We start from the raw sequence: 15,652 nt of genomic DNA, 5'->3' as shown, positions 1-15,652 counted from the left end.
AAGGTTCTAACCAAGCTACGCCAGCCAATCTGGAGAAAGACACAGTGGCCAACCGATTGGAAAAAGTCTCAATGCCAAAGAAAGGGGAACCCCCAACCCTCACTCAGAAGGAGTCTGGAAGCACGCTGGGCATGCAGTGCATCAGTGGATGCGTGTAGTGGCTAGACTGATGTCAGATTTAAATTGGGGAGGGAGGGGGGAAACAGGTTGATTATAGTAATATAGATAATATGTGAGACCGATTACAAGTACCTTATCAATAATTTCAATGTGTTAAAAAATCATTGTGATTCAAGGTCCTTGCACAGCTGTCTATTTTGTGTGGAATTACTAGGGCAAAAAGATAAATCGCACACAAAACTTGACTCTTCAGAAGGGCTGGATGTGTGGTGGGATAGGTTCCCAATATTGGGGGGCCCTATGCAGTCCTCCCATCGTGGCAAGTGGCTGCTTGTAAAAGCACGACAAAAGGTTTCAGGCAATCTCAAAAGGTCTCAATCAGTTTTTAACACATATTTTCCAGTCCATGGAAAGGGGGGTATCAGATGTTCAAGCTGGCTTTTGAAAAGGTCAGGAAGCAAGAGACATTATTGCTGATGTATGTTATAGAATAAAGAAAGCCAAAGAATGCCAGAAAGAACTCAACCCATGCTTCCTTGATTATAGAAAAGCTTTTAATTGTGTTGACCATGTCAAGCTGTGGAATGTGTTTAGAGAAATGGGAACCCCAGCTATCTCATTGTCCTCCTGCGAAGGCAGTCCAGGTGGAATATCACAAAACAGACCAGCTCTACATTACAGAAGGAGTGAGACAAAGCTATACATTATTTATGTACTTATTTAAGCTATATGCTGAATATATATTGAAGGAGGCTGGACTGGAAGGAGATGAACATAGTTTTAAAAATGAAGAAAGCAACATTAACAATGCACTTTGATGATTACTCTGACCACTGAAAATGCAAATGATCTGGAAGCTCTAGAAATGGAAGTCAAGTGAAAAAATGGTATTAAGATTAAATGTAAAGAAGATCAAAAGGATATATGTGAAGGAAGTACAGCATTTCCTTGAAATCCTAGAACCTGAGCATGAGGGTCCAGTTGAGAGTCCTTGGGTAAAAATACAAGGAAGGGAAAACGAGAAAGATATTCTTGCAGATGGGGTGGGATGGAGGAGTTGTTATAGACCACAACAAAGACAGAAGATCTGAATTAAGCCCATCTGGACTACATTACAGGAGTTTCAGGGAGCAAACACATAGTAGTAATGGGACACTTTTACCCAGATATCTTTTGGAAAAACAACTTGGCCAAGACTGCAGGATCCCAAAAATCTTTAGGTGATCTTGCTGTTTCATTTTCCAGAATGTTGAACAGTATACAAGGGGATTCACTCTGCTAAATCTGATTCTAACTAATAGGGATGTGCTGGTTGAAGAGGTAAAAGCAGTGGGACTCTTTGGAGGAAATTAACACCTGAGGTTTAAGATACAAGAATAAGAAAACCTGGAGCATAGTCATACCTGCACGCTAGATTTCAGGAGAACCAATTTTAACAAGCTTAAATAAAGATGAAGTAGTATCCCATGGACAAAAAGTCAGCGGAGCACAGGAGGTTGAGAATCTTTTTAAGAAAGATATTGGAAATACCATTGCATATAATTCTAATTTTAAAAGACATAGGGCACTCCAGAAAATTGTGGATGCAGAGGGAGTTTTTCATTAAGATAAGAGTTAAAAAGAACATGGATAAGAAATGGAAGATTTGTGGGTTCATATGTGAGCATTTAGAAATTAAAGCATGACTTTGGAGGAGCCAGCATCAAGAGTAAATCACAGCAAGCCAACCTGATCTCCTTTTTGGATAGAGTGGCCAGCTTAGTAGTTTACTTTTGCTTCAGCAAGTATTCAGCAAAGCCCCTCACGAGATCCTGCTACAGAAGTTGGCAAAATATGGGATGGACTACGCTACTATTAGATGGATATAGGGCTGGTTGAACAATCATACCCAACAAGTGTCTCCATATCAAGCTACAGGGGAGTGTTAGTGGTATATCGTTATGATCACAGTAGGCCCTTTAAAGTTCTATTTATCTATAAGGAGTCTTGGATGAGGGGTTATAAATTTATTGAATGTTATGGATGGCAAAGATTGGGGGATAGTAAACACTTTATAGACAGTACAAATATTTAGTAAGATCTTGACAAGTTGGGCAAGATAAACTTCACCAGAGACAAATTCAAAGTCCTCATTTGGGTAGGAAAAATCAATCAATGGCCCCCGCTTCCATACTTGGCAGGAGAATGTACAAACTTTGGTGGATCACCAGCAGAAAATGAGCCAACCACCCACTGAACGTCTAGCTGTCAGGCCCTTCCCTTCCTTTAATTGTGGATTTCCATGCCAAGAAAGCAGAGCCGAAATTCTCTCCAGACTCCCACCCTTCTGTATAATAGATGCCACCAGTAGCTGCCATCAAAGGGGGACTTGGGGGTGTTTGCAGGGTGTTGCCCGGGCCTCCCTCTTTCCTGATGTGCAACTGCAGACAGAGGGAGGCTGCTCCCCTCAAGCCCAGTTCCCCACCAGCTGCTCTCGCTGCAGGCAGTTCCCCCTTGAGGCTGCATTTTCCAAACAAAGGTTCCACCTTTCTTTGGGAAATCTAATGTCTGTAGCTCTTCCTCTGGAAAGGCCAGGGAACCATCAGTACTCCACAAAAAGGAGGGGGATGATCTGAGCCTGGCTCCAAGGCCTGCCATGCAGGACCAAGAACCCAAAGAACATGGGGGCAAGGAAGAGGCACAAGACCTGGATCCGCTTCCTGATGGAGCTGATGTCTGGGCGTTCACTGCTTCCGCTGTCCAAGTCCCTGGAAAAAACAAGGAAGTCTGAGCCAAGAAACCGATGGCCGGCCAGCCGGCCCAGATGCCTCCAGGCCGAGGGGGAGCAAAGCCTCCTCGCTCCCTTCCTCAGAACTCTCCCAAGCTGCCTAGGAGCGCTCCTAGGTCCCCACAGAGCCTGCAGATGCCCTGCCCGTCTGTACAGACAGCCCAGGGCGGAAAGGGCACTCTAGATTTTCTCCCTGGGATGCAATCTCAGAGCAGGAAGGCCCAGGGAAGAAGCCCGGATGGAGGAAGCGGCCATCTCCACACTGCTTCAGCTGGCCGGTGACTTGGCAGTGGTTTGCACTGGTTTCCCAGGAGATGCCAAGGATTCAACTTGTCGATCTGTGGGCCTTTCCACACTTATGGGATGAAATGCTCTCCACCCATCTTGGGCCAGCAAAAAATTAAACAAGCACAAAATTGACTCTCCCTGATGCCAAAACATGTTCTTGTATGCTGCCCAGAGTCTCTTTAGGCTGATGTAGTATGTAAATACTGTAAATAAATAAATAAAATGCTGCCTCCGTAACCTCTATTCTGGCATGCTGACTTAAGGTCTGCAGGGTGTGTTAAGCAAAACCATTGGTTAAATTCTATGGCTTTACTCTCCTCCCCTTCTCTGAATGTCACCAGCTAGTGGGAAACCATTTGCTCCCCCAAGCATTGCTATGATTGACAGAGGGCTTTGGCAAATGACTAGACCTGTGGGTTTCACCATTTGTCAAAGCATCTGCCTCCCTGCCCCCCCCCCACTCTGCTGTCTCACGGACTACCTTTGATGGCTAATTGCTGCTCTTTCAAAACAGCGCTAAGCCTGGGTCCAAACCAGCCACTGAACAGCTGATGGGAGGTGGGGGAGCCGGGTGGTATGATGGGGGAGCCGGTTCTCCCAGAGAAGCAGGCCTTCGGCTGTACCATGCTGGTCCTTCACCCTCCAATCAGCAGTTGCAGGGCTGCTGGAGCTACCTGTCAAGCATCCATGGGCTCTATGCTGCTCTTGCCCCAGAGGAATAAGCTGCCCGGACCCAGAGGAGTCCTCCACTGCTGGGCCATCCTGATTTCTCGGGCTGAGTCTTGGAAGGAACAGTCAGCAAAACACATCGCAATACGCTCGCCTTGAAACTGCCATTAGCTGCTGCTGGATTAAGGGGAAAGCACTTCTTAGCACCAGTCCAGCTAAGGACAGAGCCAGTTTGGTGCCATGGTTAAGGCACCAGGCTAGAAACCAGGAGACCGTGAGTCAGCTGGGGGACCTTGGGCCAGTCCCTCTCTCAGCCCTGGGAAGAAGAAGGCAAGGACAAACCACTTCTAAAAAGTCTTGCCTAGAAAACTGCAGGGTCTTGTCCAGGCGGTCACCGGGAGTCAAAAACTGCACTGACGGCGCACACACACGCACGCACACACACACACGTACACACCAGCTAAGGATGACTTACTGTACTTCTGTCTTATTCCCAGGCTGAGAATGCAATCAAGGCAATCATGGGCCTGGCAGAATAAAGAGGTTGCCAGGACATGTTGACACCACAGTTAAGTACAAGCAGGGGGAGCCCTGCATCCTTCCGGGTGGATTTGAGTACAAAGCCCATCCCACTGGCTATCCCAATAGGAAAAGGTAGAGGCTTTAGCCCTGCACTTTGGAGGGATCAAGGATGTAGTGGAAGGTTTTGTTAAAGGCGGGAAGATAAAATTAAGCTTTTTTGTCTGATAGCCTGAAGCAAATAATGGCTATTTATTTCAGAATAAATAAGGAAAGCATGTTGAAAATCTTGCCTGAAACTATTTTTCCAGCAGTTCAGAACTCTTAAGCCTGCAGTTCACTATTTGCTTTGAAGGTTCTGAAGTGCTCAGTGGGAGGGAAAGAGTTAAGAAAATCAGCAATAAACCCCAGTCCAAATCTGAGTCATCTAGAATGCTACCATGTCCCCTAACTGAGGCGCAAAGACACCCTGCTAATCATGCCCCCAAGGGTTGCCTGTCTCTTGCCCAGGCAGCTTATGCTTGTTCCTCTTCCTCCCAAGCAACTTGCCCCACAAACAGTCTGCAGCACCCCACTGATGTCCCTGGTGAAGGGCTGGGATTTGCCCAGCTCCCTTGGTCATTCGAGGGGCTACTGAAACACCACCATCGTTTTGCTGCTGCTCTTACTTGGTGGGGTGCCATGTTGTCAACACCTTCACCATTTTGTGATCTTCATGGGCTGCTTCCTGGCATGGCTGTCCATGCCACTTATTTGCAGTACTTACAGATTTGGGGTGTATGGGAGCTGGGGTGAAATTGAAAAGAGCTTTAGTCCAAGTCCCAGGTGCAATAAGGGGTGTGGGGTATATAGCAGGAGGGAGATCCATCGTGCTTCATCCCACAGCTCTCCTCCACTCCACCAACCTCTCAGCTGGGCCATTTTTGAACATCCAAAGGGTGCTAGATTTGTGTTCAGAAATAGCCTACCAGAAATGATACGTCGCCAGTATCGAGAAACCTCTATGTCACTTGGGCAACTTGAAAGGTGATTCAAGCCCCCATCTCTAGATCCACCCACAGCCGCCCAAGTCACATGTTAAGGACAGTGACTGAGGACTGTTTCTCCCACCAGCAGGTGATTCTCAGTGGGAGGGAAAACACAGCCAGAGCAATCCATCAATTGCTTCCCTTACACGATTCTGTACTGAAACTGTAAGGACAACTGCAGACCTCGCTACTGAAGTTAGGGTCCAGCTTGTAGAGCAGCCCAGTTTAGGTCTGCCAACTCAAGGACTGGAGGAATGGACACATCGATGTGGCTATGAAGAACTTCCCTTGCATTCAGGCAAAATGCTAGTGGACCAAAAGGTCTTACTCACTGGTACAGTTCAGCCAAGAATACATCCAGACTCCGCAACTCCTCAAAGCGTTCTATAAATAGAAGAGAGACAATTGCTTTTAAGGACAGCCGCTGATTTAGCTGATTGTAGGAAAGGTTGTTGCAAAAGCCAACTAGAGCAGCTCCCAGAGACTGAGAGTCACGTTGTCTGATGAGGTGAGCAAGCGTAAGACCTCTGAAATGGGTGCAGCTTCTAGCCAGTGAGAGCAAAGAGATCAGACCATCAGGGTGGAAGGCGGCTTAACCACAGTTGGTGCTCCTTCTGAGTCCCAACAAGAGGCCCCTACAAAAGGTTGTAGGAGACCCTGGGGGCCATCTCTATCCCACAGGTGGACCAAACCTCACCACTCTTCTCAGTCCACACTTGCAGCTCCTTAGCCAGTTCTGGTACCACCAGGAATGTGCGCCATCCTTGCCGCTTCTTAGATTTGAGAATATCCCCAAAGATATGATCGCCGATGTAAAGAATGTCCTTGCCCTTCACGCCCAAGAGGTCACATACCATGTCTGAGGAACCTAGAAAAAGGGGAACCACGTTTCATTCTCAGACATAATAATTATTGGGAGACTTACCTATTAGACACCCTTTCTGAAAGTGGAACTGAGAGGGTGTGAGCCCACTACAGCTTTCCCTATGGGAATTACATGTAAGAAAAAGGTGATCTCTATATATCACTCCAATGGGTCTCTTTAAGGGTCCATCAAACATCCTCACCTGCATATTTTAATAACTGGGGGAGGTTCATAATGATTATGACATGAGCCAATGAGTGCCAGTGTTCACCCCACCAGTAGCTGAAAGTCTCTGTCAGCATCATTTAGCACAGGGCTGGGCTACCCATGACCACAGACAGCTCCAGGGTCATTTCTGCAGCCGCTGGGGATGAGGGAGGCATTTTTAATGATTGGGTGCTGCACTTAACTTGTGATGCACATTTGGGGAAGACGGGGTTGAATTCCTTGGTTTTTAAATTAAGTTAGGCCTATTGTAGGGCTTGCTCTATTGTTCTCATGTTTCCAGCCTCAAAATGGAAAGAAATTAACGCCTCCAATTCTTAGCAATCAATGTTACAGTAAGCTCTGTCACAAAGAAGAGTGTGGCAGCTACATACAGCCAGGGGCCACTAGTTACCAACCCATGATCAGGGCAGCCAAATATCACATTACCAATTTTCAGGGGTGTGATTTTTTTCCCCTTTTTTGGGGGGCAGAAATAAGGAGCAAAATATTTATGGTCCCTTTGTGAAGCTTGATGTCCCTATTTTGCTCCTTAAGCCCCCAGCAAGGTGGGGAGAGAGATGTGGTTTTCTATTGCAATGCAGAAAGGTTGCCTAGCCTGATTTAGAGGAAGCACAATCCTTTTCAGATCCCCAACCCAGGTTTTCTACTGAAAAATAACAATTCTATACTGTATTATCTGGATAAATTTCCAATTTTCACCTTCAAGCCATGTTCTAATGCGGATCTTTACAGCTACTATTGGCATATTGATGGCAATTCACTCTGCTGTTGGGGATAAGCCTGCCCCACCCTTGAACCTTCAGGAGGATATTTTGTAGCAGATGGGACAGAATCAAGTCCTATGGGACAACTGAGACCTCGAGGACAAAGAGTACAGTGGTATCTCTACTTACGAACGCCCCTACTTACAAAATTTTCGAGATACGATCAGCTCCGGCCCCAAAAATTTACCTCTACTTACGAACTCGCCTCGACTTACGAGCCATTTTCCGCCAGTTCCATGTGGTCCGCGGCCATTTTTCCGCCCGTGCCACGTGGTCCGCGGCCATTTTCCGCCAGTTCCACATGGTCCGCAGCCATTTTCCCGCCCGTTCCACGTGGTCCGCGGCCATTTTCCACCTGTTCCACGTGGTCCGCAGCCATTTTTCCGCCCGTTCCACGAGGTCCGCGGCCGTTTTTCCGCCCCTGACACGTGGTCCGCGGCCATTTTTCCACCCGTTCCTCGTGGTCCGCGGCCGTTTTTCTGCCCCTGACACGTGGTCCACGGCCATTTTTCCGCCCGTGCCACGTGGTCCGCGGCCATTTTTCTGCCCGTGCCATGTGGTCCGCGGCCATTTTCCGCCTGTTCCACCTGGTCCGCGGCCATTTTTCCGCCCGTTCCACGTGGTCCGCAGCCATTTTTCCGCCCATTCCACGTGGTCCACGGCCGTTTTTCCGCCCCTGACACATGGTCCGCGGCCATTTTTCCGCCCTGCCGCGTGGTCAGTGGCCGTTTTTCCGCCCCTGACGCGTGGTCTGCGGACGCCGGAATGGATTAACGGTAATTACATTGAACCTTATGGGAAAATTTACTTCGACTTGCAACCAACTCGACTTGCGATCAGAGTCACGGAACGGATTAAGTTCGTAAGTAGAGGTACCACTGTAATTTCCCAGTGTCACAACATACCCCAAAATGCCAGAATTACTGGCATGTACTGCTCCAGCAGTCAGCATGGCTAGAAGTGCCAGTGGTGGATGTGCTGGAAGCCTCTGAGATGACTCAGAGAACCAGCGGGGCTGCCCCCCCCACACACACACACAATACCACAAGTCTTACGGCTTGTTTGCATGCTCTGCTTGCCCTGGGATGAGGACGCCACGCAGACCATTTGTTGGCAATACGAACACGTGACCGTCTCCACCCAGCCAGCCTCTGCCCATCATTCCTCGCTTTGCTCTTCTGCTTCTGCAGCGCAGACCCATGCAGAGTGGCCATTCATTCCAAGTGCCCACTCCCCTGGCCCCCGGTTGCCTTTTGGCAGTGGGTGTGCCCACAAGTCATCTCTCCCACTTCTCCTGCCAACCCCAATGGCAGAAGGAATGGGAAGCAGGTCTTCTGGTTGCCCGTTCTCACGGGTGGCAGAAGGCAAGTGGACGGAGACTTTGCGGCCGGTCCTCCAGACCCACGGAGACTAAAGAATTGTCCAAAGAACCGCTTTCCCCCCACCTTGCCATGGGAAGGGAGAAAAGAAGACTGGCTCCTTTGGTGCCGGTTCTCTAATCCCAGAGAGCAGAGATTGCGTGGGTCTCCCGTTGCCTGTAACTGGCTTTGCCATCCCACCTCTCTCTGCCCACCATTTCTGGCATGGGCAGAACCCCAATTCTGCTTTGTTACTGAGGCAGAACATGGGTTGGAAGTGCATTCAGCACTTTTTAAATCTGGCGGTTTCTGCCAGCTCCCACACATTGGAGTGCTGCTGTGCTAAAGAGGTCTTAGCTGTTCTCCCATCCACCTGCAGTGAGAGAAGGAACCTTCCAGGCACCCAGGAAGAGGCAGGCCATTCATGACGGGTGGCTATGGGCAGGCCCCAGAGGAGCCCCAGGCAGTTTTACCTCCAGAGTAGACAGCACAGTGCTGAAGTGGTCCTATGTAGGTCCCAATTCGCAGCTTCCCTGTGTCCTGCACACAAAGACAGGGGTTTACTTAGAGTAACCAAACTCATGCAGGGCACCCTCCTGAGCACTCTGCAGGCGAGTGAAAGCAAGACAATCTGGGAGCAAACTGGGCAGCTCCCCTTCCCTCTGGCGCCTTCTGGCTATCAGACTCGCTCATCTGTTTCCCCTTGAGAAGTCCCCATTTCCCCCTGAGCAACACGGCATTCATAGCCTGTTTCTTTTTTTTCCACAATAAGCAATTCTCACAGTGGGGCACAGGCTGCCCCCTTTTATTGGGACTGAAGGCCATTCGGAATCAGGATGAGCAACGTGATTCAGGTGAATGAAAACGCCCCTGCTCACAAACGGCCCCCGAGGCACGCCTGGGCAAAGGAAGAGCGAAGGGCCGTCCAGGTGAGGATCCGCTTCACCCCAAGACATCCGACCTCCTACCTCCTCGAAGAAGCAAAAGCCAGGTTGGGTTCTGAGGGAGAGTCTATTTTTTATATATATATATAAAATTTTTGTTAAAGATTTTTTAAAAAGAAGATAAAAACTAGTACAAGGTAATACAAAGAAAGAAAAAGAAAAGAAAAAGGAAGTAATCAAAGAGAAAGCTAAAAGTGCAAGAAAGGAAGAAAAAAGAAAAGAAAAATAGAAAGAAAGAAAAAAGATAGAAAGAAGTAACTTCCAATCATCTTTACAGCAGATTGATTGATTGATTGATTGATTGATTGATTGATTGATTGATTGATTGAATTTATATGCTGCCCATCTCCCCAAAAAGGCTATTAGTGCAATTAGTCCATAAGGGGTTGGTTCTGAGGAAGAGTCTAGAAACGGCCTCAGATCACCCCCTAAAAGGCCGCTTCTCACTGGGAGGAGGAGGAGGAGGAGGAGGATACTGGCTGCAATCCATGATGTGGCCACACTTGGCATGCGGGGTGCAATGTCAGCAACCTGGTCTGAAAAGTGGTATCGAAGGCAACGTAAGGGATGCGCAGTTGACCACCATTCTGTTTTCAATCTACACACAGAAATGTTCTATTTCCACAGCAGTATTTACTCATTTCTTCTTTACAGCAAGCTTTCAGGTAGCCTGATAGAATTTCTCTGGTAGGATTCACTAAAAAGGGGTTTTCAGAACAGCCACATTTTTAATCTTATTTTTTCCTGGCTTTTCTTGACTAGAGTTCTTAAAAATTCCGCTGACTTTACTGTTGGTCTCTGAGCGGGGTGAACGCAGAGAGGGAAATGCACTGCTGCTCTCAGGCATTTGAGCCTCCAGGAAGCCTCTCCATCCAAGCATGGAAGCTAAAATGATCTGCGCCACTTCTAAGTGAGGCTGAGCCAGACAGACACGGACCTTTTCAACTTTAAGGCATCCCTGAATGCAGCCGCTGTTTAACAGCAAATGCTGCGGCACTGGATCTCTGCCGCCAGTAAAGCTACTCAGGATGGGTTGGATTTTTTTTTCTTCTCAAAATCAGATCAGGAGGTTTTGCACTTTGGAATGATTAGGAGGCAAGATTTTAATATTGGGGGCTATTTTGATTAAAAAGAAGCAAGGGGAATATGACAGAGGTTAAATCTCTCTCTCTCTCTCTCTCTCTCTCTCTCTCTCTCTCCAGCGAGCGGCTGGATAGCGTAGTGGTTAGAACACCGTCTTTGATGCAGGAGACCGGGGTTCAAATCCCGGCTGGTACCTACCTTACCAGTAGGGGTCCTTGGGCAAAGACCCCCTAACGCTTCACCTGCCTACCTCAAAAATATGAGAGTGACACAAACTAAGAGAGTCATGCCAGCTCGGATGTCACCCGGATTAACAAGGTCCGTGTCAGATGTTGGGGAACCAGGACAATCTGATGATAAGTGGGTTACTGGAACAAACCATACGTGGATGAGACAAGAGAACTTGGAAATGATGGAATGCTACTACAACAGCAGACCTAATGAGAGGGGATATATGAAACATATGAGGAAACTATGGATGGACAGAAGACCTACATCCACACTAACTGAGAAACAACTAGTTACCCAGCGCTTCAATATAGTGAAGAGGAAGCTGCTCTCACAACTTGAAATAGACCAACTCCACATTGCAACCCAGACTCAAGCAGACTTGGAAGAACAACTGGATGTGCAGCCAACACCTGAAGCTGGAACATCACTGCCACCTCCTCCGTTACAGAGCACATCAGCTGATATGAGGCAGAAGATCATGTATAAACTAGCTGCAATCAACCCTCGAGACCAATTACCAAGGCTCAGTGGAGAAGTACCATCAGATAGTATGCTAGAAGATGCCAACAGAGCCCTCCAGACAATCCCTACTACCACCGTAACTGAAACCAATTAATTGGTATATGCTACAGCCGCTGTAATCCTGGAAATGCTTGGCTACACGATCAAGAAGAACAGCAGTACATACCCACCCTGGAAAATGAGATTGGAGGCTAAGATCAAGGCAACTCGGAGAGAAGTCAGTCAGCTGGTGGAACTACAGAAGCGTGTGGAGATTAAGGATAAGACTTGGCTACTGAAAAAATACATGGGCCTGACTCCATCTGAAGCCCTAGAGACTGCTAAACAAAGGCTCACAGCCCTGTCTACCAGGCTAAGGAGATACACTAGAGAAGCAGAGGCCAAGAAGATAAATGCCCTGTTCTCCAAAGAACCATCCAAAGTGTACTCCCAACTGCAGTGCAACTACAGAGTAACAGCTGAGCCCCCAGCAGCGGAAACTGAACAGTACTGGAAGAACATATGGGAGAAAGAGAAGACGCATAACACCAGTGCAAAGTGGCTGCAGGACCTGAAAGCAGACCACAGCAATCTCCCAGAACAGGAACCAGTCACCATCACAGTAGCAGACATCCAACAGCGGGTCAAGAACATGAAAAGCTGGACAGCACCTGGCCTGGACATGATCCACACCTACTGGCTAAAGAACAGATGAACCAACTGCCAGCAGCAGGCTCCCACCCAGACTGGCTAACACAAGGAAGGACAGTGCTGATCATGAAAGATCCTCACAAGGGAACAGCTCCGTCCAACTACCGGCCAATAACCTGCCTCCCCATCATAGCTGCCAAGCTACAAGACCATATGGGCCAGTACATGAGCACAGCTCAGAAGGGCATTGGGAACAACACCAGAGGCTCAAAACACCAGTTACTCATAGATAGGGCAGTCACCCAAGACTCAAGGTCTAGGCAGACCAATCTGAGCACAGCCTGGATTGACTACAGGAAAGCCTATGACTCAGTGCCACACACATGGATCTGTGAATGCCTGGCACTATACAAAGTCAACAGGACACTAAGGACCTTCCTCAACTCAATGGGACTGTGGAAGACAACACTGGAAGTCAACTCAAGACAGCTCACACAAGTGGCCATCAAGTACAGCATATACCAAGGTGATGCAGTGTCCCTGCTGCTGTTCTGCATAGGCTTAAACCCTCTCAGCCAGATAATCACAAGGTCTGGATATGGGTACAAGTTCAAGAGTGGAATCACCATCAGCCACCTCCTCTACATGGATGACATCAAGCTGTATGCTAAGAGTGAACGAGACATCAACTCACTGATCCACCTGACACGGATCTACAGTGAGGACATTGGGATGATAGTAAAGAGAGGGGAAGGTAGTTAAGACCGATGGAGTGGAACTACCAGTGGGCCACATAGCAGACATAGAGACCAGCTAAATACCTTGGTGTCCCACAGTCACATGGGAACGATGAGGAGGAGGCAAGGAAGACAGCAACTTCCAAGTACTGTACCAGCAAAGGATAAGACAGGTCCTGAAGAGCCAGCTCAATGGGAAGAACAAGATCCATGCCATCAACACATACGCCCTGCCAGTCATCAGATACCCTGCCGGTATAGTGAGCTGGCCAAAGGAAGACACGGAGGCTGCCGATGTGAAGACCTGGAAGCTCCTCACAATGTAGAGACTGTACACCAGCCAGAAAGGGGGGGGGGTGTCTGGTGAGTGTCACAGCCACTGTCCTGGACGAAACCCAGAGCATCCAGGAGTACATCAGTAAGATGAGCTGCTGAGGGAATGCCTGAGGCAGCAGCAGACAAGGAAATTCAAGCAAAGGAAGTGCCATGGCAAGACAAGCCCCTGCATGGGATGTACCATCGACAGATAGCTGAGGTGGCTGACATTGGGAAACCCTATCAGTGGCTGGAAAGGGCCGAACTAAAAGACAGCACTGAGGCACTGATCATAGCAGCACAAGAACAGGCACTAAGCACCAGATCCATAGAAGCAGGGGTCTACCACACTAGACAGGACCCGAGGTGCAGATTGTGCAAAGAGGCCTCAGAGACAGTCCAACACATAGTGGCAGGGTGTAAGATGCAGGCAGGAACAGCATACACTGAACGGCACAACCAAGTAGCTGGCATTGTGTACAGGAACATCTGCACAGCATATGGGCTAGACCCCCCCAAGTCCAGAAGGTCGTGGAGAATAACAGGGCTAAGATCCTGTGGGAATTCCAGATCCAGACGGACAGGCAGGTACTGGCTAATCAACCAGATATCGTGGTAGTAGACAAAGACCAGAAGACAGCAGTAGTGATAGATGTAGCAGTGCCAAGTGACAGCAACATCAGGAAGAAGGAGCATGAGAAGCTGAAGAAGTACCAGGGCCTGAAGGAGGAAATAGAGAGGATGTGGAAAGTCAAGGCCAAAGTGGTCCCAGTGGTGGTAGGAGCACTCAGGGCCGTAACTCCTAAGCTGGGCTCCCAGGAGCAACCTCAGAGCTCTCTGTGCAGAAGAGTGCAGTGCTAGGAACAGCCAAGATCCTGCACAGAACCCTCAAACTCCCAGGCCTCTGGTAGAGGACCCAAGATTGAGGAAGACATGTACCACCCATAGGGGTGAGAGGGGAATTTTTTTTTAAATACACACACACACACACACACACACACACACACACACCTGATTGTGGTCTGTGCATGTGGCTGTGGGTTCTTGAGCTGTGAAATCCTCAGTCAAGATCTCTTACAGCTGAGGAACCGGTCTGCCCCCAACCCACATCAGTGGGATCCCTCCTGCATTCTTACCCCTTTCCTCTCTGAAACGATGTTCCTCTTTGGGTCTTTCCCATTATGCATCTGACGCCCTGGCATCAGCATTTTCTGCCAGGTTCCCATGATGCTGCCCTTAACTCGTCCAGGCATAAGTCCCCCTTAGCTGTACCGGCACTTGTCTTCCCCCACTTATTCCAACATTGTCCAAGGACAGCTCAAGAGGTAAAGCAAACGGTTAGGATTTGTCACCCATTACAGTCATGTGATTGGCAGGCAATGACTCGAAAAAGAGGCAAGAGGGGCAGAAGAGGGACAGCAAATTCCATGCCCATCTATTTTTATGCTGACTCATAGATTCTTCAACTCAGCAGAGGAAAAGGATGTGTCCTATTTTAAGCCGAAGAATCAAGATTAGGGAGGGTTCTACCCTCTCGAAAGAAGTAAAGATTGGGATCAGATGGTCCCTGTGGAACTCGGTACCGTTCTGTCCCTTGCAATATGCCCACTGATTCTTCTTTTCAGCATCTCTGACATCTCTGCTGATCACCATTTTTGCAGCCTGCCCCATTATTCGACACCAGACTCCACTATTATTTGACTGCGGCCAGACACACAGTAAATCTCAGCTCAATTATAGGTAAAAGATTAGGTTAACTGTCCTACTGGTACTTTAGAAAGCAAGAAAAGTATTGTTCTAAGACAGCATTTATCCTTTCCTGTCAACCCCTCATAGCCTTCCTCACAACTAAGGTTAAATTCTCATTATTACCCAGACTTATTTCAAAGAAAATAAGGATTCAGTTGCAGAACCTTGGAAACTGAGTAAGTATACTTTAGCATCTCATTTATCAGTGAGGGCAGGGAATTATATCGTTATTAAGGTTGGTCACACAGTCAGCCAGATGTTTAGACTGGATTTGGCGTTTTTATCCACCTACTGAGTCCTGGAATAGGCAGATGTTGTGGTTTGACGGTGTTAAAGGGATCGTCGCAGGATGGAAGCTGTTCCAAGTAAAGCTGCCTTTGCAGTTGACTGATGGCGATTTTGTCAATGCCGATGGTCTTCAAGTGGGGCTCCAGATGTTTTGGGATGGCACCCAAGGCACCTATAACTATTGGTACTGTCTTTGCTTTCTTTTGCCACAGTTGTTCTACTTCTGTTTGCAGGTCTTTATATTTTCTGATTTTCTCCAATTCTTTCTCTTCTCTTCTGCTCTCTCCAGGTATTGCAATGTCTACTATCCAGACTTTTTTGCCTTTCTTATCAACAACTGTTAAGTCTGGGGCGTTGTGTGGCAGGTGCTTGTCTGCTTGAATTCAAAAATCCCAGAGCACTTTAGCTTCTTCATTTTCTATGACTTTGTCTGTTTTGTGGTTCCACCAGTTCTTGCTTGCAGGCAAATGGTATTTCTTGCAGATATTCCAATGCACCAGAGCTGGTACTTTGTCATGCCATTTTTTGTAGCCAGTCTGTGCGATCT

General features: G+C 48.0%; 1 protein-coding gene across 5 annotated transcripts in view; it reads right to left on the bottom strand.

Moving 5' to 3' along the window:
* Positions 1–15,652, bottom strand: part of LOC103054699 (cytosolic purine 5'-nucleotidase-like) — a 53,961-nt gene that overhangs the window by 11,270 nt on the left and 27,039 nt on the right. For all 5 annotated transcript variants that reach the window (XM_088152135.1, XM_088152134.1, XM_088152133.1 and 2 more), the window contains exons 12-15: positions 9,080–9,146; positions 6,089–6,259; positions 5,724–5,775; positions 2,807–2,867 (exon numbers count right to left, since the gene is read on the bottom strand). In XM_088152135.1, coding sequence (XP_088008261.1) covers positions 2,807–2,867; positions 5,724–5,775; positions 6,089–6,259; positions 9,080–9,146 — 351 coding nt within the window. The remainder of the gene's footprint in view (positions 1–2,806; positions 2,868–5,723; positions 5,776–6,088; positions 6,260–9,079; positions 9,147–15,652) is intronic.

The sequence above is a fragment of the Python bivittatus genome, unplaced genomic scaffold, assembly GCF_059951505.1.
Source record: "Python bivittatus isolate LINGU-HERP-01145 unplaced genomic scaffold, Pbiv_v1 ctg000680_np1212, whole genome shotgun sequence".
Taxonomy (NCBI): Eukaryota; Metazoa; Chordata; class Lepidosauria; order Squamata; family Pythonidae; genus Python; species Python bivittatus.
Note: the sequence above shows the minus strand (reverse complement) of the source record. Positions and strands in the feature narration are given on the sequence as shown.